At 40.9% G+C, this 23,651-nt stretch overlaps 1 protein-coding gene across 4 annotated transcripts in view; it reads left to right on the top strand.

Moving 5' to 3' along the window:
* Positions 1-1,583: 1,583 nt before the first annotated feature.
* Positions 1,584-23,651, top strand: part of WWC3 (WWC family member 3) — a 102,865-nt gene continuing 80,797 nt past the window's right edge. For 3 of the 4 annotated variants that reach the window (XM_082043024.1, XM_082043025.1, XM_082043026.1), the window contains exon 1: positions 1,700-2,017. In XM_082043024.1, coding sequence (XP_081899150.1) covers positions 1,809-2,017 — 209 coding nt within the window. In that variant the 5' untranslated portion in view covers positions 1,700-1,808. Of the gene's footprint in view, positions 2,018-23,651 lie in introns of all 4 variants that reach the window. The other variant, XM_082043027.1, reaches the window with a different exon arrangement.

Consider the following 23,651-nt stretch of genomic DNA (forward strand, 5'->3'; position numbering starts at 1 on the left):
TATAATCCCTGACAGGGTATTGCCAATTTCAGGGGGCTGAGTTAGGGTTGTTTAAGAATATATTGCTAACTTCATTTCTGGTTTTTAGAAGCTTGGCCTGCATTACCTTAACTATTTACAGATTTTCAAAGGTTTAGCTGAAGTCAGCATCCTGGGGAGGCATGGAGTACCACAGGCTACCTTTAAGTTTTGGGGAATTTAATTCTAGGTGATGGCTGGAACTCTGCATCGCAGTGTCCAGCAGACTCAAGTCAAATCAGACACAACTTCTTCCACCTCTACAGGATGAGGTTAAGGGATCAGGTTGAGTTATCAAGTGAGTTGGGTGTATAATTTTCTACCATCCATTATTCAAGCATTGACAGAGCATGATCGCTCCAACTTGTGTTATCTTGAACACCTCTCTTCCACCATCATTGCTGGTTTTCCAGCAGACCTCTGTCCCTTCCCCACACGCCTATGCACATCCAGACCGCCCAGCACCCCTGAGGCTTTTCAGATTGGCACCATGGGACACATGACCCAGAGATGGCCAGGTATGGCTCTCCTTTTCCTCCACAGAATCACAGGATGTTAGGGATTGGAAGGGACCTCCAAAGATCATCCAGTCCAATCCCCCTGCAGGAGCAGGAACACTTAGATGAGGTTACACAGGAATGTGTCCAGGCAGGTTTTGAATGTCTCCAGAGAAGGAGACTCCACAACCTCCCTGGGCAGCCTGTTCCAGTGCTCTGTCACCCTCACTGTGGAGAAGTTTCCTCTCATGTTTAAGTGGAACTTTTTGTGTTCCAGTTTGTACCCATTACCCCTTGTCCTACCATTGTTTGTCACCGAGAAGAGCCTGGCTCCATCCTTGCGACACTCACCCTTTATATATTTATAAACATTAATGAGGTCGCCCCTCAGTCTCCTCCCAGCTAAAGAGACCCAGCTCCCTCAGCCTTTCCTGATAAGGGAGATGCTCCACTCCATCATCTTTATGGCTCTGCACTGGACTCTTTCAAGTAGTTCCCTGTCCTTCTGGAACTGAGTGGCCTAGAATTGGACACATTATGCTCTCCGGCCCGCAATAGGCCGTGGCAAAGCACAGGCCCCAGGGCGGGACTGGACAGGTCCCGGTGGTGCCTCCGCCACCTTCCCCCGGCCCGGGCCCAGGCCGGGCGGCTGCCGCTCTCTCTGCGCAGCCGACGTGTCTGGGTTTGGGCCCGGCTTCCGCGGCACGGGGTGCGGCCGCCCGGCCGGGCCGCGTCGGTTCCCTCCACCCCCACAGGCCGAGCTGGGCCGGGAGAAGGGGCGGGGGGCTCCTCCTGCGCCGGTCCCTTCCCCCGGCCCGGCCCGGCCCAGCCCTCCGCGGCGTGGGAACAGTCGGGCGGGGCGCAGGCGGGGGCCGGGCCCTGGCGGAGGGAGGGAGAGAAGATGGCCGGGGCAGGCGCCGGGCGGGAGCGGTGGGAGGCGACGGCGGGGCGCTGCTGAGCGGCGGGGCGGGGGCGCTCGGGCCGGCGGGCCGAGCTCGGGGGCTGGGAGCCGCGGCGGCGCGGGGCAGGTCCCGGGCGGGGTTAGGAAGCGCGGCGGGGCTGGTCCCGGCGCGGAGCGGGACTGGCGCGGGGGAGGATGAGCCCGGCGCGGCGCAGCCGGAGCCACCCGAGTCCCGCTCCCTGCGGGGCCGCCTGTTAGTGCTGGAGGAGGAGGAAGAGGAGGAGGCGGCGGGCGGCCGCAGCCCGGGCTGGACGGGAGCTGCCGCGGCGGCGGCAGCGGGAGGGGAGCGGGTTTCGGCCGGAGCTGGGCGGCGGCCCGGCGGCGGAGCGGCCATGCCGTGGTTGAGCGGCGGTCGTCGTCGTCGGCAGCAGCAAGTGGCGGCGGGACAGGGCGGCGGGCCGCCGGCGGGCGGGCAGCGGGGCCGGGAGAGCTCGGAGCTACCGCTGCCCGCCGGCTGGGAGGAAGCGAGGGACTTCGACGGGCGAGTCTTCTACATCGACCATAACACCCGGCAGACCTCGTGGATCGATCCCAGGGACAGGTAAGGGGCGGGAGCCGCCGGCGGACGCGGGAGATCCCCGGGGGAAGGAGGGCCCGAGCACGGTTCCCGGCTGCCGAGGGGGAGAGGGCGCGGGGAGAAGGGGACAGGGAGGCCTCTCCGTCCCCCTCGGCGGCCGGGCCGGGCCCGTCGGCGACATTTTCCCTCCTCCGTCCGTGGCCGCGGGCAGGGTGTGGACGGCGGTGCCGCTGTCGGCGGGGCGCTCTGCTTCGCCTCGCCTCACTTCGCCCCGGGGGCGGGAAGACGGGCCGGGGGGGCCTTGTCACACCGGCCCTCCTCGGCTGGTGCGTGTGGAGACCTGGGGAGCAGCCCCTACCCTAGCGGCAGATGAGTTTCATGCCGGTGTTAAATTAGATCAAAAAAACCCAGGGAATTAAGGCGCCTTTTTTTTTTTTTTTTTTTTTTTTTTCCCCGTGGTGGGTGCTCAAACCAAGCGTTGTCTCGGTGTGGGGGGAAGATGGGGCGCACAGGACCATAGTGCCTCTGTTTGTGCTCCTCGAACGCTGTTCTAGCCCTGCTGCAGCCGGCTGGCTCGGCCATCCTGATTTATTAGCCGGGCTGAACTAATTGGCAGCAGCAGGCTGGAGGCATGCTGAAGTAATTTGGTAGATTACCTCCTCATAAAAGATAACGCTGCGTGGAGGTAAGCAAACCGGTAAATTCCTGCAGTTAATTTGACAAATATGCGGTCTGCTACAAATTACTTGTCTGCTGCGTTGTTTCGGGATCGCGTTTTCACGTCTCGGGCCTGGCAGTGCGTGGTAAGATTGGATTAGGCCTTTTCGTTTTAATTAGGGTAAATAAATACAGACAGGGTTTACATATTTCAGTGGACTGGCGTTATAAGCAATATTTAAGCATCGTAGCTTAAAACTGGTGGGAACGTGGACTATCTGCAGCGGGTGCTGCCTGGTAAATCAGTCTCGCTTGGAAGCGTTCGCCTAAAAATTTCCATGCGGAGTTAGCGAACACAAGTGTCAGTATTGTAGGTGTCTGCAAAATAAGAAACATATGTCTCGCTGTATACTTTTCTATGTTAAACAATGTTTTTATAGTAAGTGAAAGTTGGACAAGGACAGTTTGAACCTCAGCCAGAGCTACCTTGCCAGAAGTATGCCTGGAATGTTAAGCAGGCCACAGAAACATTTAAGCATAGTCTGGGTTAAAGACTGTAGTAATTTGAGCCATTCCTGCAGTCTTGCACAAAGATACATAACTGTTTAAATAGCCTAAATATTTACCTACCAGATCGGGATCTTTTTGTCCCATTATTTAGATGTAAGTACGCATGCACGTATTTTTCTGCTGAGGCATCAAATATTTGTTAGTATCCTTTAGCACATTTTTTTACAGCATGTATGTGCACTTTAATGTTCGCTTAGGTTTTAAATGTAACCAATAACATAACGTGTCTGTGGCTTCTCTGCATGTCATCCTTTCCATTAAATTTCAGAGGGTATGTGGCTTTCTCTTCTGAAATATCTTTCATACAAACAATGATGGAAAAGATTTAGCCATTTACTGCAGTGTTTAAATTTAGTAAAACTATATGAGTTGTAACCAAAATTATTATTTCATGTTTTGGAGAAAGAATGGAAGTGCCACATGATGCTTGAAAATTTGTCTAAATGTTTCACACCAATATTTAAACTTAGTTTTATGTTTTGCATTGGGTGAGAACGGGCTGTAGAGCAGAGACTGAGACATTTACATTGGGGCAGATAGAAAAGACGTGATGTTTTCATGAGCATGTATCAGTACTTGCTACAGAATTCAAGTAGCAGGAGCTGGTTTTATGATTGCAGTTAACCTCTGGTTGAGAAATAACTGCTGTTACTTTAGTGAGATATCTATGTTCTTCTGCATAGCAGAAAATGACCAGACTTTTTGTTTCTCCTTGCAGCTATTCACATTCCCGTGGGCAGCAGCGAAGTAGGAAGGGATCAGATTAGTTGTGTTCTGCCAAAGTTTGGGAAAGGAAGGTCAGAGCACGAGGGACATGCTACTGAAGCTGCATTTTTGCAAACAGAAGTTGAAAAAGTGAAGGGCGGAATATCTTGTATTACTTGTACCACATGTGCCTCAGCATTTTGAATTTGGCATACACTAACAGAGATCCACCCCCCCTTTTCTGTGTTTGAGTGGTTTTGTTTCTATCCAGGAGGAACTGGATGAAACTACAGGACTTCAGGCCATGTTGCACTTGATCAGGGCTCTGAGAATCAGCACCTCCAAGCTCTCCTATGGGCAGTAGTCTCATAAGCGTCCCCACAAGCTCCTCTTTCCCTGTAGCAGGCACATAGTAGTTTGTTTTTCTTTTCACCATTCCCCTTGAGATTTCTCAGCCTTTTGTATAGTTTGGTTAATGAATTTAATTTGAAGCAGTTATTTGATTTTAAAAAACAAAACCACCCCCTCCTCCCCCTAGATTTCCTGCACCTCCCCCTCCCACCCATTTTTCCCATTGAAGCCAAGAAGAGACGGGAGTATTAATTGGAGAAGCTGAGAAAGGAGAAATGTGTTCTGTGGAGGATTTTGGCGTTTGGGAAAGAGAAGGCGATGAGGGCAAGTGAGGTTAGTCAAAATAATACAGATTGAGAGGGGAAAAAGGATTCAGAATTGGATACCTTGTGATTTCTATGGTAAGAAAAAGTGGAACAAATTAAGAAAAAAGGGAGAAGAGTGACAAAATGAGCAGATTTGAGAAGCATCTTTGGTGTCAAATCAGTGGATAGGCTGGGGAAGATACCATGTGAATCTATGTGATCTATGTGAATTGTGTGTGATGAATAGATTGCGGACACTTGTCTAGCAAATCCTGTAGATCTCAGAATGGAGTCATTCAGTGCACATTTTCATCTTGCAGCCGTAGACGTCTTTTATCTTAATAGACTAATTTCTTCAAGGCAGTGAACTGCCTTTTTATCTTGTGTTTGCACAGTACCTGTTACATTGAGATTCTGGTCAATACCTGGGGATTGTAAATGATCTTATAAAAGTTTGACTATGTTTGTAGTTGACATTGATGATCCTCATGGCACCAAGGATCTTACTACTGTTGCGATTTGTTACAATACTGTGTTTTCAAGTGATTAGAGCTTAACCCAAGCTGTTTGAGTTTGGCAAAAGATTTCCAAGCTGGTGTGTCTTGTTAGAGTTATTGTATGTGGAAGCTTCAACTAAAATAGAGGGTTGTTTTTTTGAACAACTCTAGAGGACAGGGAGTACTTCCTTCAGCTTCTTAATGTGAGTTGTCTTGTTTGAGGTTTTAAATCATCTTGTTTTGGAGTGGGAGGATTTTAAACTTTTAAGGTGTAGTGGTTTTGCATGGAGAAATCATCCATTTGGGTCAATTTGAGAGGTTTTGAAAAATCAGTATGGGCTGGGTAAAGACTTAGATTTTAGCAGCTGTATTTGCAAAAACTTCCCTGCAAGCTGGACTGCTGGTACATTAATTGAAATCGGGGAGTTTTCCTGTCCTGTGTCCTCATCAGCATCTTATTTCTGAGACCTAAAAGCTGCTTAGTTTAAGCATAGGAGAAAAACCTTGGCCTTGTACAGAAGGTGTGTTGGAACAAGTGGGGTTGGTATTGGCAATTGACAGAGGGGGCAAATTTCAGTAGGTTGTGGAAAGCAAAGCAATTGGAGTTTGGGGGCAGGGAGAAGGAGGATGGCATCTGAAGCCTGGGAAGAAAAAAGTAGGGGAACTGGACTGAAAACCAGTAGGGCAGGGAAGAACAGGTAAGAAGGAACCAGTCTGGTGAGGGTTCAGGTTGTGAGGATGTCAGCTCTTTTCTTGGCTGTACAGGGAACCCTGAGGGAAAAGAAGGAGCGCTGAGTTTGGATGAGGAGTCTTTAGAGTCGGAAAACATGCATGCAAGGCAGCATGGACAGTCTAGGTGAAGAAGGGAAGATAGTTGGAAGGTGAAATATAAGAATGGTGTGTGAAATATGAGGATGGGGGGCAGGAAGTGTAAGATGTGCTGGGAAAGGAGACTGATGAAAAATCAGAATTTTAGCCATTGGAAAGAAGCAGGAAAGGCTAATGGATTTGGAACAAGGAGTCAGTCTGAGAAAGTCATTGAGCAAGTATCAGTGTTGTTAGGGGTGCAGAGTAGAAATGCTTAAGTGAATAATGGGCAAAAAAGTCCAGAAGTGGTAGGGTATTTTTGCTGAACTGTTTCAGGACTCCTGATTCTCATAATTTATTTGCTTTTAGCAAATGTCTGTAATTACACAGTTTTCCTCTTCTCTCTGTGGGGCTGGACAAAGTCAGTCCATTACTACTATTGTTTCCTCTGTTACAGCAAGTGGCCGAGTGACACGTTCAAACCCACATGCCGGTGTGATACTGCGCAATATGATTTTTCTTTCCCCACTTAGGTTTTATAAAGGAATAGAAGACTGCAAGTAAGAAGCTTAAATCAAAAGAATATTCATGTCAGATATTCAAAGCTAGAAGATTCCAGACTTAAGTTGCTTAACTAGTTCTTGTATTAAGAGAGCATTTTTGTGACAAATAACTTTTTCATGTATTTTCTTGCCTTATTTCATACATGGAGAGGAGCATCTGTGAGGCTAGATTGGAGGGCTGTGAAGTGGATGAGAATTACTTCTGAAGTTTTTTTTTCTGAAATTGGAATATGTTCCTCTCTCTAGTGAGGGAAAGGATCTTTTGGCAGATGAGTGCATGAAATGGTTAGAAAGGTAGTAGTCTTCTTCGCCAAGATAAGATAATATCTCCTGGAGTATTGGAATGTATCTGTCCAGAAGACAATCAGAAGCAGCATTTAAGTTTTTTCACAAATGTAATTTTTCTGGGCCTAGCATAAGCCCCTGCCCAGAGACTCATGGCGTCATTGAGTATTAGAATTCAAAATGCTTGTATTCCAAAGCTTCAGAAAGATGAAGGCAACAGAATAGTTAGTACCAGTGTAGTTTTTGAAAGTTTGCTTCAAGCTCCTATGTGTTTTCTGACTCTTCACATCTACTGCCTTTTTGTTGTATTTAGATTATCAACTGTGTTAACAAACAATTTTGTTTTGAACTAATTATTTTTGTGGAATGGGAAAACAAAGTGATTGCTGATCATTTTTTTTTAATATTCCCTCTGAAAACATTGTGACAGCTGGACAGATTTAAATCACATACTTTAGTTAACTGTGATGCAGACTATTAATGTAAAACATAAAATGTAACCTATAGGGTACAGAAATGTGTTTTTTGAAGTGATGCTTTGAAAATGTTTAAGGAGGAGCAAAACTGCTGAAGTACTATTTGGTTGTGATTTTCTAAGTTGGCTTTGTAGGCCGTCAGTGCCAAGCTAGCAAGAGATGGAGATGGTTATAAAGGAGAAAAATCAGTGAGTATGAGTCTAGAATATATGCTCGCTCACGCAAGCGAAAGAGCTGAATTTATTCAGTCCAAGAGGTGTTTAAGTGGTTTGAGTACTGCTCATTTAGAGATGATATCAGAGACTAGAGCTTTTTTGTGTAGTAGATTTCCAATATCTGTCAGAAGTTGAAACTAGAAATATGTTTTTAATGTGAGTGATATTAAATGTTGGAGTAGTTTTTGCACTCCTTTAGCTCTTGAGATAAATTATCTAATTTTTATTTTCCTGATTTAAATCAGCTAGTGCTTTAAGTCCAATTGTGTATGACCATCTATTTTTACTGGCTCCATTGCTTGATGCATCATTTGACCCACACATAATATATATATAGCTAAATATATCTACTAAGAATTGGCAGAGTAGCCATCCTTTCATTAGGAAGTGGAGAACTTCTCTATCTGGTTGTTTCTCTTAACAGAACAAGGAAAAAATCCAATTTATTCCATCACTTGAGGCATCTCTGTCCTTGCAGTTGGATCATTTGTTCACCTCAAGTGAGCAGTAAATACAGTGGACTTGATAGAACTTATATTGAAAACATTGCATATAAAGTGGGACTTGAGGTCCAGATGTTTTGCATTTTCTGTGTGAATGTCAAGCCTGGATGCAGCCACAGCGTGGATGGGAAAGCTGTGCAGCTGTGTGACTGCTGTCCTGGCATGTGACTGGGAATACATGCTGCAGCACATGGGGTTGAGAAAGGGCTGTGGTGTCCTAAGCCTTTGTGAGCAATCTGCACAGATTTATACTTCAGTTCTTGTTCAGAATAATTCAGTAACAATTATAAAGGCATGCTGTAGGTGACATTTGTTTTCGAAGTTTCATATCTATATGTGCCATCATAAATCTACTTCTCTGCCTTTCAGAAGGAACGTACATTCTTTTTTTTTTTTTTGCTTCTCTTTTCTCCATCCTGACTGGTAGGTCTTCAAACAGACAGATATTTAACTTTATATTGTGTCCAAATTCCATTAAAGTGTTTATGATTAAAAATGAATGTAGGCACAAACATCCTGGAATTAATGTTACTTGGTATTAGGTATATTTTGTGAGCTGAGTCTTTTGATTGATAGATTGTGATAACAAGTAAATGTTAAACATCTGATTCATGGTAAATAATTTGAATTTATTGATTTTTTTTTTTTTTCCTTGATCTCAACTCTCTGATGTAAATGTTTTTTAAAAAGTAGCTTTTAATTTCTTGACAGATTTATGTTGCCTGGAAAAAAGCAATGCCTGTAGGAAGTGAGCATTCACATTTTCGTGTAATTCACCATTGTTAAAAATGAGTGCTACATCTACAGTCATTGAGGATTATAAATGCTTTTAGTATTTTTCCAGTGTCTCAGAAAATAGAGGTGGGAGGTTTTCCTTATAGTACAATGACAGTGAATTATGGTTTATGTAATTGTTTTTTACTGGTTAAAATACATATCCTTTGAAAATCTAACTTAGGTAGCATAAAACTTCAAGACCTAATGCATTTATGCTAAAGCATCAAAACAAGTATTGAGCCACAGTAACCTCATCAACAAAACCTGTTAAGCTGCTTAACATTTTGTTAAAGTGGTTTTTTTTGTGTGCGTTTGTAGTTTTCATCTTGAAATGGAAGTATTTTCAGCAATTAGATGAGGAATGCAGACACCTGCCCTGTTGTATTTGTGTGCGTGCTAGAAAGGACTAAATCAGCACTTGCGACTTAAGCAGGTTACAGAAATGCGATGGCTGATGTTATGAGGGCTTTTTCTTGAAGGGTTCTGTGAAATGGTATTGGCTGCCTCACGTATGAGTTGGATCTTATAAACTGAGAAACTGTGATCTGTTGGGTGTTATCAGTGCTCAAAACTGTTGGAGAAGGTACTTTCCTATTCATTGTATGTATAAATCAATGTATATCTGAGTCAGTATAGGCCTGATGGTTGTGTTTATTGTCATTAACAGCGTCAAGCACTGTTAAAAGAATATTGGGCATTTGCATTAACATACTTTCTAAAGGTTGTTGGGGGAGAAGTGTCTCATCTATTATCTGCATGTGTGAGAATGCAAGATTTGAAATGTCACAAGGCTAGGGCTGGGTGTTAAGTTCTATTGTGTGGAGAAAAAAAATCCTATTTAAGCTTGCATTCTAGTGATAAGTTTAGTTTGACAGTGACATCACCGTGCAAAAAAATGACTTGTAGGCAATAAAGAAGAAAAAAATAGAAACTTATCTATAGCAAAGTCCTGTTAACAAGCTTCCCAGAGGTGCCTGCTAAGTGTAATGTTGATTTATAATTTCGTGTTGTTTACCAAAAGGTAGAGCTTTGTAAAATTGTATGTGAGGCCAAACAGAAGTATTTAGTTGATATTTATGTGAAACAAAGTAAGATTAATGCTTTTTCTGCCTACAGTTAAAAATAGAACTTCCTGCATGTCTTATCGGCTGCAGATGTGACAGTTCACATTCACCAGCAAAGCCAGCCAGTATTGCAGCTTTTAACTAATCTTCAACTGGTTTCTGGTTCAAATAAGCTAGCTAAAGATGACATGCTCTAGGTACTTGATAGGCTGAGAGAGTTGAGGTTGTTCAGCCTGGAGAAGAGAAGGCTCTGGGGAGACCGTGTTGTGGCCTTTCAGCACTTAAAAGGGGCCTGTAAGAAAGATGGGGACAGACTTTTTAGCAGAGCCTGTCATAACAGGAAGAGGGGTAATGGTTTTAAACTATAGGAAGGGAGATTCAGGCTAGATGTGAGGAAGAAATTTTTTGCAATGAGGGTGGTGAAACACTGGCCCAGGTTGCCCAGAGAGGTGGTAGATGCCCCATCCCTGGAGACATTCCAGGCCAGGCTGAATGGGGCTCTGAGCAACCTGATATAGTTGAAGATGTCCCTGCTCATTGCAGGGAGTTGGACTAGATGACCTTTGAAGGTCCCTTCCAACCCAAACTATTTCATGGTTCTACTTTTCCCGCTTCCATGGCTGCCATGGCAGGGCAGTATGCATGCTCAGCGAGGTTTTGCAGTGCAGCATCCTTGAGTTACTGGTGACCTGCTGCCAAAAGCATCAGTGTCCTCCATGCCAGCCACATGGTTTCACCCCTCTCTTGCACCGGTGCTGGTGCTTATCTGACCTGACAGTAAGATGGACTAGCAAAAAAACTTTGTGCGGTGTTTCATTTTTTTCTTTTTGGGGAGGGTAGTGTTCAACCGGTTTAGTTCCCTAAGCTGATTTAACCTTCAGGGCAGATGTCAATTAAGTGGCTTATGTCAATTAAGTTTAATAGAATAAGGAATTGGCTTAGGCAAAAGTGATGAGTCAGTTTAAAACCTTCTCTGAGTAAAGCCTCTTTGTGGACCACAGTCCTGACTACTGATTTTTAAAATACCCCCAGAGTAAACCAACATATCTCTAAACAGGCTTCAACGTAAGTTTAAAATGAAGGATTCACTTTTCAGATTTAAGATGGGTGTGTAAAAGCCAACTGAAGTCAATTATATAGGTGTCAGAGTTAGTCTTTCAGTCAAGTAGCAGCATGGAAGTGGCTGTTAAGAAGTGAGAGGGCTACAAGCAGCAGAACTGATAATGGAGACTGAGTTTGGGGTACCAGCAGCAGCTTGGGAACGCTCATGAAAGATTTGGGGAAGTCAGTGATGAGCGTTGCCGTTGCTGGCAGGGGGCAAAGTTGGTGCCTAAGGGGACTGGATATAAGAGCAGACCAATGTCTTGAGAGTGTGTCAGCAGCGCGGTACCTCAGAGCTGTGTGTGAGAGGGAACTGGGTATAAGATCAGCTAGATGTGGGGAAGATCCTGACAGCAGAGCACCTCTGAGGAGGATCTTGGTGAGGTGTAGAAGCTTACTTCTTACTTGGAAAATGGCTTTGTCACCAGTGTTTGGAGCTATAACTCATCAAAAGATTGTGGTAGTGTGACTGAGGAATTTTTTAAGGGACCTGAATGGGTTAAGGTTGAAATTGCCATGTCGAAGAGGAGGAGGCTGTAATATTTAAATTAGATGAACAAGATTCTTGTCTGCTTATGGAGAGGAGCAAAGAGTTTGGTGTAGCATTTTTGCTTTGCTGCCAATCCTAGCCCTATTTCATGGAGATAAATCTCTCAGTTCTTAACTAGTCATTAATGGCAAGGGAATGGAGGTATAGGCTTTGTTCTGCCATGCTACAAGGGTCTTGATAATTTCTTGATTCTGTTCCAGATAGGGAAATTAATTTGGACTTTGTGCAATTAGGGTGTGCTAAAAGCATGGCGAGACATGATCTGTCACTTTTAATGGCCCGTTGAGTCGTTTGAGTCAGCCATTTAATACAGCTAGCCTCCGAGCGAGGCTTGCTCTAGATACGTTGCATGATCAAACAAGCTGGAGTATTTCTCAGTTTGTTTCTCTGCCTTTTTGTGGGTGTTTGCTAGAGTAGGAAAGGCTCTTGCATCCAGGGATGAGCTTGGTGGTCTCTCTGTGGTTTACAGGATGGAGGTGATTCTGTTAGCTCTTTTGCTCTTTTGGTTGAAGGAGGTGATTACCATCAAGAGCTCAATTATTAAATATCAAAAACTGAAGGGACTAGGTGTTTTTTTTTTTTTTTTGTTTTGTTTTGTTTTTTAAATTTTTGTCTTCAAAGACTTTTCTATTTCAGTATATGTAATTGGCAATGGGACAAAAATAAAGTACAGTGATATCAACACCCTTGAACCAGCAACAGAGAATCAAAGACTATCTTTCATAGCTTTCTGAAAGAGTTATTTTCAAGATGAAATATCTATGGAGAATCTTGTTGAAACTGTTTTGATTTGTATTATACTTAGGCTGAAGCTCTTTCACACACACAGTGGTTAGGATTCTTTATGGCAAAATGCAGAGTTTGGTACTAAAGCTGAAAATGCATAATATTTCAAAATTGATTTATTTAATCTTGGATTACAGTTTAAACAGCCAAAAATAAGACTTTAAAAAACTTTAATACACATTATTAGGAAGAGTTGCTTATCTACATTTGGGAAGGCTGCTGAAGTACTGCATAATTATCTAATACTGTAGCATAAACAGTTTGTGACACTCTTGTCAAAGGAGAATAGAGTCCAAAGTTACTTGACTTGAACAGCAATTCCATGCATGCTTGAAAGGGTAATTCAGAATAAAAAGTAAACTGCCTCTTTTTTTTTTTTTTTTTTGGCAATGTAGGGTAATTATTAGATGGAGAAAGTGTTGCATGTATTTGGAAATTACTGTTTAAACACTTGTGTGTCTTCTGCTTCCCCCAGATTACCTCTTTTGGAGAAGAATAAGATTCACAGTATGAAAGATATGATATGGCACATAGGTAAAAATCCCCGAACCCCAAACTTCAGAAGAAATTAACTACAAAGCCTAAGAAAAATTGATGTAATGGCCATCATGTCTATTGGATCATAGATCAATTTTAGTAGCATCTGAGTTGTCTCTAGCTCTATAGTTGTTGACTAACACAAATTATTGATAGTCATCAGCTTATGAGCTAGAGAAAGCATTGCTAACCTCGCCTTTATATAATAAAAAAAAAAAATTGGAAATGCATGTTAAGACTGGAAATGCAATGGATAATTTGTCAAAATTCAATTAAAGAACATGCGTATTTGTATTGCATATTCATATATGTATTTCCAACTGTATGCATTGCACTGAGTGATGATATTAAAAAAAAAGGCATACGCTACCTTGTGTTGGTTTGCATTGTCTTATCTTTGCTTTTCTGCCAGCTCATAGTTTATTTAAGGGAAAACCTAGCGGTGCTCTGGTGGTTGTGGGTGTACTGAGATTTGTGATAAATAGGCACCATGTGCTCAAGGCTCTGCACAGGCATTTGAATTCCACTTCTGTGTTTAATGTAGCTGTTTAGTTGGGCCAATTAAATTAAAGAATTATTTGTTTAGAAAAATGTTAGTAGTACCAGCTTGCAGAACAGATGGTTAAAAATGCTGTCTTTTGAAATGATGGTATAATTTCTCCCGTGTCTCGAGATTCCTTTGAGTAATCAAATACAGTCCTTCCCTAAATACACTTACATGTGTGAGCTTCCAGTTTCTTCCTTTGACAATGCTTCAGAGAATTTTTCTTTTAGGAATACTGTAATAATTGATTGTAACCTACTTCTTAACTGCAGTTTGATTTTGATGCTTCTGTCTTGTCTGTACGGCAAAAGACATACTTTTGAGTAAATCTCCATGTTTCACAGAGGCTTTAAAAAGTGATTTTCCTGAAAAGGAAAGCAAAAGCATTTTAGTGAAAAATGGTCAATTGTTTTTGGATTGGCTTTATTTTGCATCTGAACTGGTTAGCCATAAATTTGTGTTGGCTTTAGGGGAACTTTGGGAGTAAAACTCATGTCATCAAGAAGAAGAACTGTTGTGAAAAGTTTTTGATTTCACACAGTTCTCAGCCCTTGGAGACTGCAGCTTAATGCACACATGGTACAGTATTTTAATGTACTTGTTTATAGTCAGGACCTCAGAAAGAAGCCACTCTCTTGTTACGTGTGTTAATAAAAAGTAGCTACAACAAACTTATATAGGAGTCAAAGAAATAATAGATTTCTTAAGCCTTTTGCCTTAGTGGAGGGGAGTGTGGACACAGGCAGAATGAGAGATTTTAGGGCTTGGCCTGATCCTTCCTTTCATGTCGTTTGTATTTAGTAGCTCTCTGCACTTTGAGAGTCTTGTGTACTGATTCAGCTGAACTACTACTTGATTTCTTGTAACACCATGTAATGCACTGAATTTAAGAAGCATTTTCTTTGATCTTAATGAATGGGTAGTTTCAGCTAAGTTCCTCTGAATTGATCTGCAGTGTGGTGTATGGTTACTGTTCTTGAAGTGTGTTAGTTAAGTGCCTTCTATTCAGGAAGATGATGATGTTGAGGGAAAAAATTAACTGGTAAACCCTGCATGCTTAAGTAATATCAGAGTTGTAGGCTGGGATTTTATTGTTTTGTGTTTTTTAATAGGGTATAGCTACATTTTTTTCCCAAGTAATAGCAAAATAAACCCTTTAGTTTTTGCTTTAAAAAGAAAAACTTTAGCTTATTTGTGGAGTAAAATGTCAAGATGTTAATGACGAGTCTGACTCTTGGATTCTGATTGATTGGTGGGACTATCAAGATACTGTAGTTTCAGTTCCAGGAATTTTTTTTCTTATTGTGAAATAAGCTGATTTGTGAATTCCTGTTTGCCTTTTTTAAGTAGTTTCTATATGTGCTTATATGAAGTTTTAGAGAAGTGTTACAAATTTCTTCAGTTAAACATGACATAAGTCTTTCAGGCAAAAAGTCCTTTTAGTCCACGACCAGGTATCCAAACACAAACATATAGGAAGGAGTCTCTGAATGTTTTGTACAATGTCATTTAATCATCTGGTATTTCAGCCAACTTACCATCTACAAGATTTCTTACAGCTATAGCCTCAGTGCTTCTGTTGGTAAACATTATTCTGACTTTACAGTCTGGAAAGCTGGAGTTGAGAAATGCTTGCAGGTAATGATCTGTGGAAGATTCGCTGAACCATGATCAGTTGTGTTGTGTTTTAGTGTTATATTTTTTATTTTTTTATTAAAAAAAGGAAAAAAAGCACAGTAGTGTTTCCTATCCTTTGCTGTGAATGTCAGTCAGAACCTCCTAATTATTTATACTAAATCTGTTCTCAGGGATTCAGGGGCATCCTAGGGAATCATCAGCTACCTTAATTTTTAATACATTTTCAGAAACAACTTGTGGGAATCTTGGCGCCAATTCTGATATCCCAACTTTTTCTCTTCTAGGAGTGTGTCATGTGCTTAGAAAAAAAAAGTCTTAAGTTTTCCCAGAAAGCCATCTAAAAAAAACTTGAAAATTTTGTTGAGCTTAGGTATAAACCTGTTTTTGTGCTAAGCCAGGTCACAGGATGTTTTTCTATGACCCAATAAAAGGCAATTCACCAGATGGTTTATATGATACAGATATATATATTTTAAACAAACAGTCATAAATTTTTTCACAATATTTTGGGAATACGACTGACTAGATAAAGTTCCAGTGATTATGGAAAACAGTCAATTTTTGTAAACTTCTCCATTCCACTCAAGTATCGAGCACCTTGTATGTAGAGCTTGTTACAGGTACAGAGTGAACTCTCTTTTACCAGAGTATGCTGTAATATTGTGTTAGGTAATTGCTGGGAGTAATCTTGTAGATCTGTCCATGCCTGTTCAGAGCTTCTGTTCGGTAATAGGATGATGTAGCTGATCTTGTTCTCTGGACATCTGCCTGCTAGAAGTGAGCTGCGTCCGCTCTTCAGTTTCTCAGTACCTGCTAAACAACTCTAAGCTGATAATACACTTTCATTACTGTTGACTGGGACTCAGTTTGGATCCTTGAGTTGAAGACTTTCTCCTGTGTTGGTTTCTGACTTGTATGAAGCTTTTTGGCCATTACCCAATTTTTTCAGAAATAGCATCTGAAAGAGAATATTGCTAGTGTTTTTTCTTGTAATGGTTTACATGTAAGGGGTTCTGAAATGTTTTTAAAATTAATTATTTATTTATTTAAATACAGCTGCATCATTTTATCCTTAAACTTACTGCAATAAATTTCTGGAATATCTTCTGAATGCAATTATGTATTGTATGTGAACATCTGGGGTTTTTGAAGTCTTGCATATATGACTGTTTGCCTACCCTGTTCTTCAGGTACTTGTTTTATTCTTTCTGAAGTCAGTTGATAAATAAAATAAATACATATATATATTTTTTACCTTAATCACAACCATAAGTTTATTTTCTTTACATTTAGAATCTATTGAACATTTATAAAAGGCTTTTCTGTCCTCTTTAAAAAATAAATTACACTGTGTCTAAAACTTTGGTTCCCTTAGGAACACCCCAAAACTGTGGAGAGTTTCCTGGCTGTGGAAATTTTCTCCCTGCCTTCCAGTCCATGAATGGTGTGCTGTAAAAAGCAAGTCTTTTGAGATCATGTGTTCATTTTTCTGTCATTGGCCTTTTATGTATGTGCTCTGAAGCTTGTTTCTCAAAGTGGATGAAGATTTTAATACCTGTATCCAGACATTTTTAGGATGTTTCCTGTAAATAAAAAAAAAAAAAAAAAGTTTTCCTGAGATGTTCTAGAGATTAATATCCTCTTTACTGTGGTGGCTGTCTCAAATTAGGAATGCATAGTTTTTTTTTTTTTTTTTCTCCCCATTACTGAAGATGATCAGATGTCCAGAATTTTTCAAGAATAAATTCCAAATAGTTGTCAGGGCACTTTGGTTAAAGAATTTCTGAGCATTTTAAGATACTATACCTGGTAGAATTTGAAGTACTTGAGTTCTGGTGGGGTTTAGGTTTTGAAGCTTTTTTAGCCTTTTTTTTTTTTTTTTTTTTTAGGTGAGGGAAATCTGTGTTATGAATAGAATGCTAATACAGGAGATTTTCCTTGAGTCCACATTCTACTCATTTTATATAGTGTCTGTTTGCTGGCAGAGGCATGCTTTTTTTTTTTTTCCACGGTAAAAATAGCTTGCAGCTTATTGAAAAACAAGGCAGACCTGTGCCTCAAAATCCGAATGAAACTGCTGCTTAGATGAGGCTCTAAAGAGGGCATTTATATGTTGTGGAATGAATGGCATGCCTGCGCTAACTCCTGCAGGCCGGCTATTTCCAAGGTATCAGCCAGAGCTTTATGTGCTGTTCGCTTCCCCCTTCAGACACGAAGGTTTCTTCCTTTGCGAGCTCCTGGCCCCAGTGGGTAAAACGGGGTGGGAGGGGGGCAAGAAAAAAAACGAGCAAGATAACTACATGTGTGTGTTTGCTTTTTATTTTCCACCCAAACTGTATTGTATAGTTCATGGGCTCCTTGTGCTTCATGAGCTGGCGTTGTTTTTCTAATCATTGTTCTTTGAACAGTGTAGTTAGGAATTTCCTGTTCACGTTTTACTACAATGGTTTGTTTAAAATGATAGACTGCAGTCTTTTTCCTGACCTAAAACTAGATTAGCCTTGAATGTCGAAGAGAAGCTGGACAAATAAAGAGGAGAGACTGTATTTGCTTATGTCATGGAGAGAGGCCTTTTAACCATGGTCTCAGTTATATCAAATACCACAAGTCACGTTTCTTAAATATTTATTAAGAAAAATAAACATAGTAATTGTATGAACTGGCATGTCTCCAAATTCCTATCTCTTTGATTCTCATGAGTGAGTTGCTTTTAATCAGGAGAAATATTTTTAATCAAGACTCTGGTATCTACTGAATTACTGAATTCAGTGTTACCTCAGTTCTCTCCTCTCCCTTCCACCCTCCCGTTGTTACATTTATAAAATGCAACAAAATTAACCTCAGCAAAGTTCAGGTTATAGAATGTGATGACAAACTATGAGGAAATACTCAAATTGGGAATTAAACTGCATCTGGTGCCTGTGCTAAGGAAAAAGTTCCATAGTCTTCAGATGTATTGCCATGTTTGCTTTCAGATTTTGGGAAAAAAATATCTCCCAAGCCCAGCAGTCTTAGATGCACAAGGAACTGCAGCGTCCCTATCATACAAGTTATGTTTATTTAGGACATGTTTGTTGTATAACACTGCTAATCTGTGTATGTAATGCACATTTGTATTGATGGAACAGTACAGGTAATAAAGCAATTGATTTTTATCTGGGAAGAGATAAAATTTCTGTGTTTAAACACAATATATGACCTCCACTTTGGGTTTTTATTTTACAGAAAAATTACTCTAACATGTATTGTTTTATGGTGTGGCATGAAAGCTTTATCCAATTTTGGAGGGATGGCTTATTGACCTGCCAGAGTTGGCTACGGAGACTGTTACTGACAAGTGTCAAACACTTTATACCATGCTCTTGGGTATTTTTAATGCAATAATGTATGTGAGAATGTGCATGTGAAATTCTGATAAACCTGCTAAATATCAGGCTGGGAGATGTCAGGTTTGTAAGATTGTGGAGTCTATAGCTGATATGATGCACAGGCATGTCATTACAAGGGTGTTGCCAGTTAAAATACTCAGCTGTTATGGTATTTCCAGCTTAGCATCTAACTTTGTTCCACCCAGCAAATAGTCACATAAATAGGACTAGCTGTGGATTTTTAAAGGAAATATTTAATGTATTTTTAAAGAAAATAACATTTGGAAGAGAAAATGTTTGGGTAGCTTGCACGTGAACGTCTAGGGTAGGGCAGGGAGATGCCTTGCAGGGTACTGAGCCTGACGTCCTGAAGAAGCTCGCAGTAGATGTTATGTGGAAAATGTTACCATTTATAGAGATCAGGTATTTCCGTGAGTACCAGAACTAATGAAGACTGGTTTCCTGTGGGTTTGTGTCTTATGGTTGATTGACTTCGGTGTCTGGGAAGGTGAGAGTTCTGGTGGATGCTTTTTACCTTGCATTTGGGGTATTTGCATCTACTTGCCTCCCAAGCAGATTTTCTGATACCTGATTAGGTGTAAACATGGCCTTCTTGGTTTCTACTAGGCTTCCTACTTGTATAAACTTTCATAGGTATTTTAATTATCTAGGGGATTTCCCTAAAATTTGAGACTTACCAGTGGAATGAAAACCAAATAGACTTACGTCTATTAATGTTGTTATTAATAGAAATCACATATCCACATTTTTATAGGAGATGGGACTAGAAGTCCTCTTTTTTAGGCCCCTGTTGTCTGCTGGCTTTTAGTAGCCAGTTCATTGAAACAGCCCCAAAACAAGTGATGCTTTTACCTAATAAGTAATAGAAATACATTTTGAGATTAGTGTGCCAGATGTTATGGTACGGACTTGAACTATTATATATATATATATATACGATATATATATATCGTTCTGTGGTGTGTGTGCAATGGATGCACTATTCCCCCACAAATGGAACACAGCATTAGACAGACAGAAGTTTGCAGTGTAGCTGTGGTACCCTGCCAGGCTTTTAGGTTTCATTTTCTCTATGTGTCAACAGACAGTGCAACTTTCAGTAGAGATCCAGAGTCCTGCAGAAGGTTTATCAGTGAGTTCCCTGCTGTTAATGTGCCTCTTGGAGCTGATAGTGGTAATTTTTTATTCGTAAAGATGAGAGATGTGTCTTGTGAAATATCGTCAAGGGTGGTAGATGCCATTGGTTTTGCTGTCAGCAAAGATTGTTCATTTTGGTTTTGACCGTCATTAAGCACGTTTTTTTTTCTACTTGAAAAAGCTGGAGTTCAGTAAGCTTGGGTGTGAATAAACAGGGCTTTCAATCTTCCATGTGAGTGCTTTTCATGTAGCAATATGGGTGAGTAGTTTATTCCACTAGATGAAGTAAGTGAGGTGAATAAGGTGAGTAAGCAATTTCATTATGAGACGCTCTCAGTTGTGTCTAAATGCTATGTTGCGAATTTGGCTCATACTTTGAGCTGGTTGGGAGCCAGGTGGCTGTGGTTAATTCATCACAGAACCTGAGCTAACAAGCCCTGTGTAGGTCAGGTTGTATTAGATGGAGCTTCATGTCACACTGGAGTAGCTGGAAGCTGTAGGATAAGACAGAACTGCTTTGGGTCTGCTTGAAACATCCCATGTAGAAAAACTGTACCAGTGTTTGTGTGGAGTAATTAAATTGACTATACGAATTTACTGTAATGTTGCTTTCTTTGCAGAGATGAGTTAATGTTCTTTTTGTGCAAGTTGTAGGCAATAGTTATCTCTTGTAAGGTTGTATTTATGAAGCATACATAAAATGTGTAGTATCATAGGATGCTTCACCAGTGTTCGTTAAATGGATTCACAACTTTCTTACCTGTTGATTTGCAGTAGTATAGCATTTTGTATGTAATAAAGCTATCTTAACCAAAGATCTTTCAAATAAAGCTATGACTTCAGGAAGATTTCTAATATAATCCAACACAATGGCTACTTGAAAGGATAAGTTGAATCTTCAAAGTAGACAGTTAAATTTCTCTTTTCAAATACTTGATAGAAACAGAGAAGAGCCTTTAAGTTTTTCTTCCCAGTCCTCCAAAATCCTGCTTTAGATTCTTTGCCCTGTCTCCCAGCTGTATTACTGCAATGCGTTTTCTGACCTTTTCTACTTGTTGTGAAATATCAGTCCTAAAATGTCGTTTGTCTACTGTAATCATGCCTCTTCAAAGTGAGAGAGAGTATAGTTCAGTGATACTAGTTTGCGATTTGGGAGATTAGGGTTCAGTTCTCTGCTCTGCCACATATTTTTTTGTGTGCTGTTGGTTTTAAACTCCTAGTATCTGGTGGTCAGGTGAGTACTAATTATGGTATTTCTTAACTTTACAGTGGTGTTCTGATTACAAATGAATAATGTGATTGTACAAATACAAATAAAACAAGAGTGATGTAAAGATTCAGTTAACTTTTTTTTGGCCTTGTTTGCTAATGTTTGTGCTTTTCCATTGTGAAGCACTTCCTAAAATCAGTGATACTTGAATACTTTCAGTTACAGCCTTCCAAAGGCAGAAAACCTCAGTTTCCTGCGTATTTTGTTACTTATATATTTGAAATAAAGTTTTGCTGATGACATCAGGAAGAAACGTAGCAGTAAGTAAGTTTGATATGAGGACAGAATGGTGTGGTCTCTCCCTCCCTCTTCCCCCCCTCTCCTTTCTACCTTGTTATCAAAGGCAGCAGGTATAATTTTTTTAAAGAAGCATTAAAAATTGTTGGTTTATTGATCTTTGTATTACATTGTGCTTGCCAAGCACAATACGGTAAATGCAGATATGTCCCATTTTCTGCAAGTGTACTTTCATGTGTTAAGCTGTGTCTTTTAGCTGTGTAACTTGAGTTGAAAATTTTATTTGTATTAGGTTGATGTGGGCAAGTAACAGGTGTCTGCCACAGTACAAAATGGTTGGTGGCTTAACCTGTAGTGGTTTTATTTGGTGAAAGCAGTAGCCATAAGGTCATCAGCATACTTTGGGAATTAATAAGGTGTGTGACTATTGACAGCTTGCAATAGGAAAAACCTCCAGTTTCTCCTGTGTGACACCGCATGGTAAAGCTGTCCGTGTGTGTTGCTCCCGTGCCAGCCCCTGAGCCCCTATGCCAGGAGCTGGAGCAGCATGGTGACCAATGACAAAACCCGAGGGAATGGCAGGAGGATGTGCTGGGGAAGTTTAGGTTGAACATTAAGAAAAGTTCTTCATGCAGAGGGTGGTGGAGCACTGGAGCAGGCTCCAGAGGGAGGTGTCACAGCCCCAAGCCTGACAGTGTTCAAGAAGAGACTGGACAATGCCCTCAGACACGGACTTGATGATCCTTGTGGGTCCCTTCCAACTCAGGACATTCCATGATTCTGTGGTGGGGCTGGGGGGCAGCTGGAAGCATGTAGGAATCGGCTGCCATCAGCTCTGAAGGGTTGGGGTGGTGCCAGAGCTGTGAGAACGCCTTTGTGTGATTCCAGGGAAGAAAGATGGAGACATGGCTAAGAAAGGAGTGTTTTTGTTGTTTTTCGGATGGCTAAGGATTTTGTACAGTCAAAACTTACACGCATAAAAGTGTGTGCTTAACAGCAATGTAATGGGAACAGAGTAATCTGTGCTGTTAATGGCTATGTGTATGGGAAAGCACATGTCTGACCTAGAAGGTGTGTTTGAGAATGCTTTTGTAGTTCTCTTGGAAATGGGAGATCAAAGACCTGGAGGTTCAAAACAATGGAAGAATGTGCTGGGATTAATTGTACAAAGTACACAAGAATGAGCTGTTTGTTGAGGACAAGGTGAGTTCATTTTCATGGCTACTTTTGAAGGAAGCAAGAAATAAAAATAAAATTAATTTAGGGTCTCTGATGGCAATATTCTTTTTTCTTCTGAACATTAAAGTTTGATGGATGTTAAAAATTGCCAGAAGAACTTGTTCATGATTAGAGTATCTCATAATATCTTTAATACCTCTTAAATTTAACTGTGTGTTAGACAAGCTGCTATTGAAAATGGCATTTGTGTGATTTGTTTTACTTTTAAAAGCAATTAGAGTCTATATACAAGAGCTCTTTAAACATTTTTGTTTACTTTTTTGCTGTTCTTGGGTCACATAAAATGTTACATTGTGAAATCATTTTGGCTCAGTTGTCAATAAATTCTGTGTCATCCTTTTAAGTGTTCTAGATTTATATTATGGCAACAATGATGCCATCCTGTCCTTTGCTTCTGTCAGCATTCATTTTCTGGGAACAAGTAAATGCTGAATAGTGTCCCTTTTATGTGTTTGCTGGAATTTTGAGAAGTGCGGATTATTTAATTGGTAGAAATGTGCTTGTGTCCCTGGGTGTCTGCCCTTAGCATTGCTGTAGTGCCACCTCAGAAAGCAGTGTGGTTTAGAGATATCTTGGATCATTGATTTGCTGCTTTGCATGTTGTGCTTTGTTTTAGAGAGTTCAGGTGTTGTGGGTTTTTTTTTGTTTGTTTTGGTTTTGTTTGTTTGTTTTTTGACAGGGAAGTGACTGATGTTCTTCCCCACATCAGCATTCCACTTGAGACTTGACTGGTGTCTTAAATTAGTGTATTTATTACTGCTTCTTTGTTGAGAGCAGTTAGGGGAAATTAATTGTCTCCATAGAACTAACTTTTTCAGGAATTAGAAGCATTGACTCATTGCGAGTAAGATGCATTGCTCAATATACGGCCAGAGGGAAGGTGGGGGTCCAGACCAGTCATATCTGTAAAACTTAGGCTTCCATTAAAATGTAGCACAGCAACACAGTTTAACCAGGTGTAGTTAGGTTCCTTGCATCAGAAGACTGTTCTGAAAAGAGCTTGAAAATGATCAGAGAGGCTGAAAAGCAGTGCTGCTGAATGGTGATTAAAAATACTTTGTTAATTTGGTTGAGGGGGAGTAGATATAATGCAATATGGTAGCAATTTATTCAGCTGGTGGTATCTTTATTGTAGTCTAATTAGAATTTGAGGGCAGAATTGTCAAGGAACTTCTTGAGGATGTTAAAAATTTAGGATCAGACTTTCAACTGTGATGGTAAGTAGGAAAGGGATAGACTGGAGACCTTTGTTCTTCTAACAGGTTCAATCCTCAATAATTCCTTGTTGTTGTGCTGCGGCAGAATTAAATCAGAAAATACAAATCCCATGAAAAAGAATCCTGTGGATTTAATACTAGGAAGAATGCAGAGTAGGGATGTATGTAAACATCTGAGTTCACTTGTGGGGAAGTAAGACCTGCAAAAGGAAGCTGGATGAAGGGTGATGGCAGAAGA

The sequence above is a fragment of the Streptopelia decaocto genome, assembly GCF_964273445.1.
Source record: "Streptopelia decaocto genome assembly, chromosome: 1".
Taxonomy (NCBI): domain Eukaryota; kingdom Metazoa; phylum Chordata; class Aves; order Columbiformes; family Columbidae; genus Streptopelia; species Streptopelia decaocto.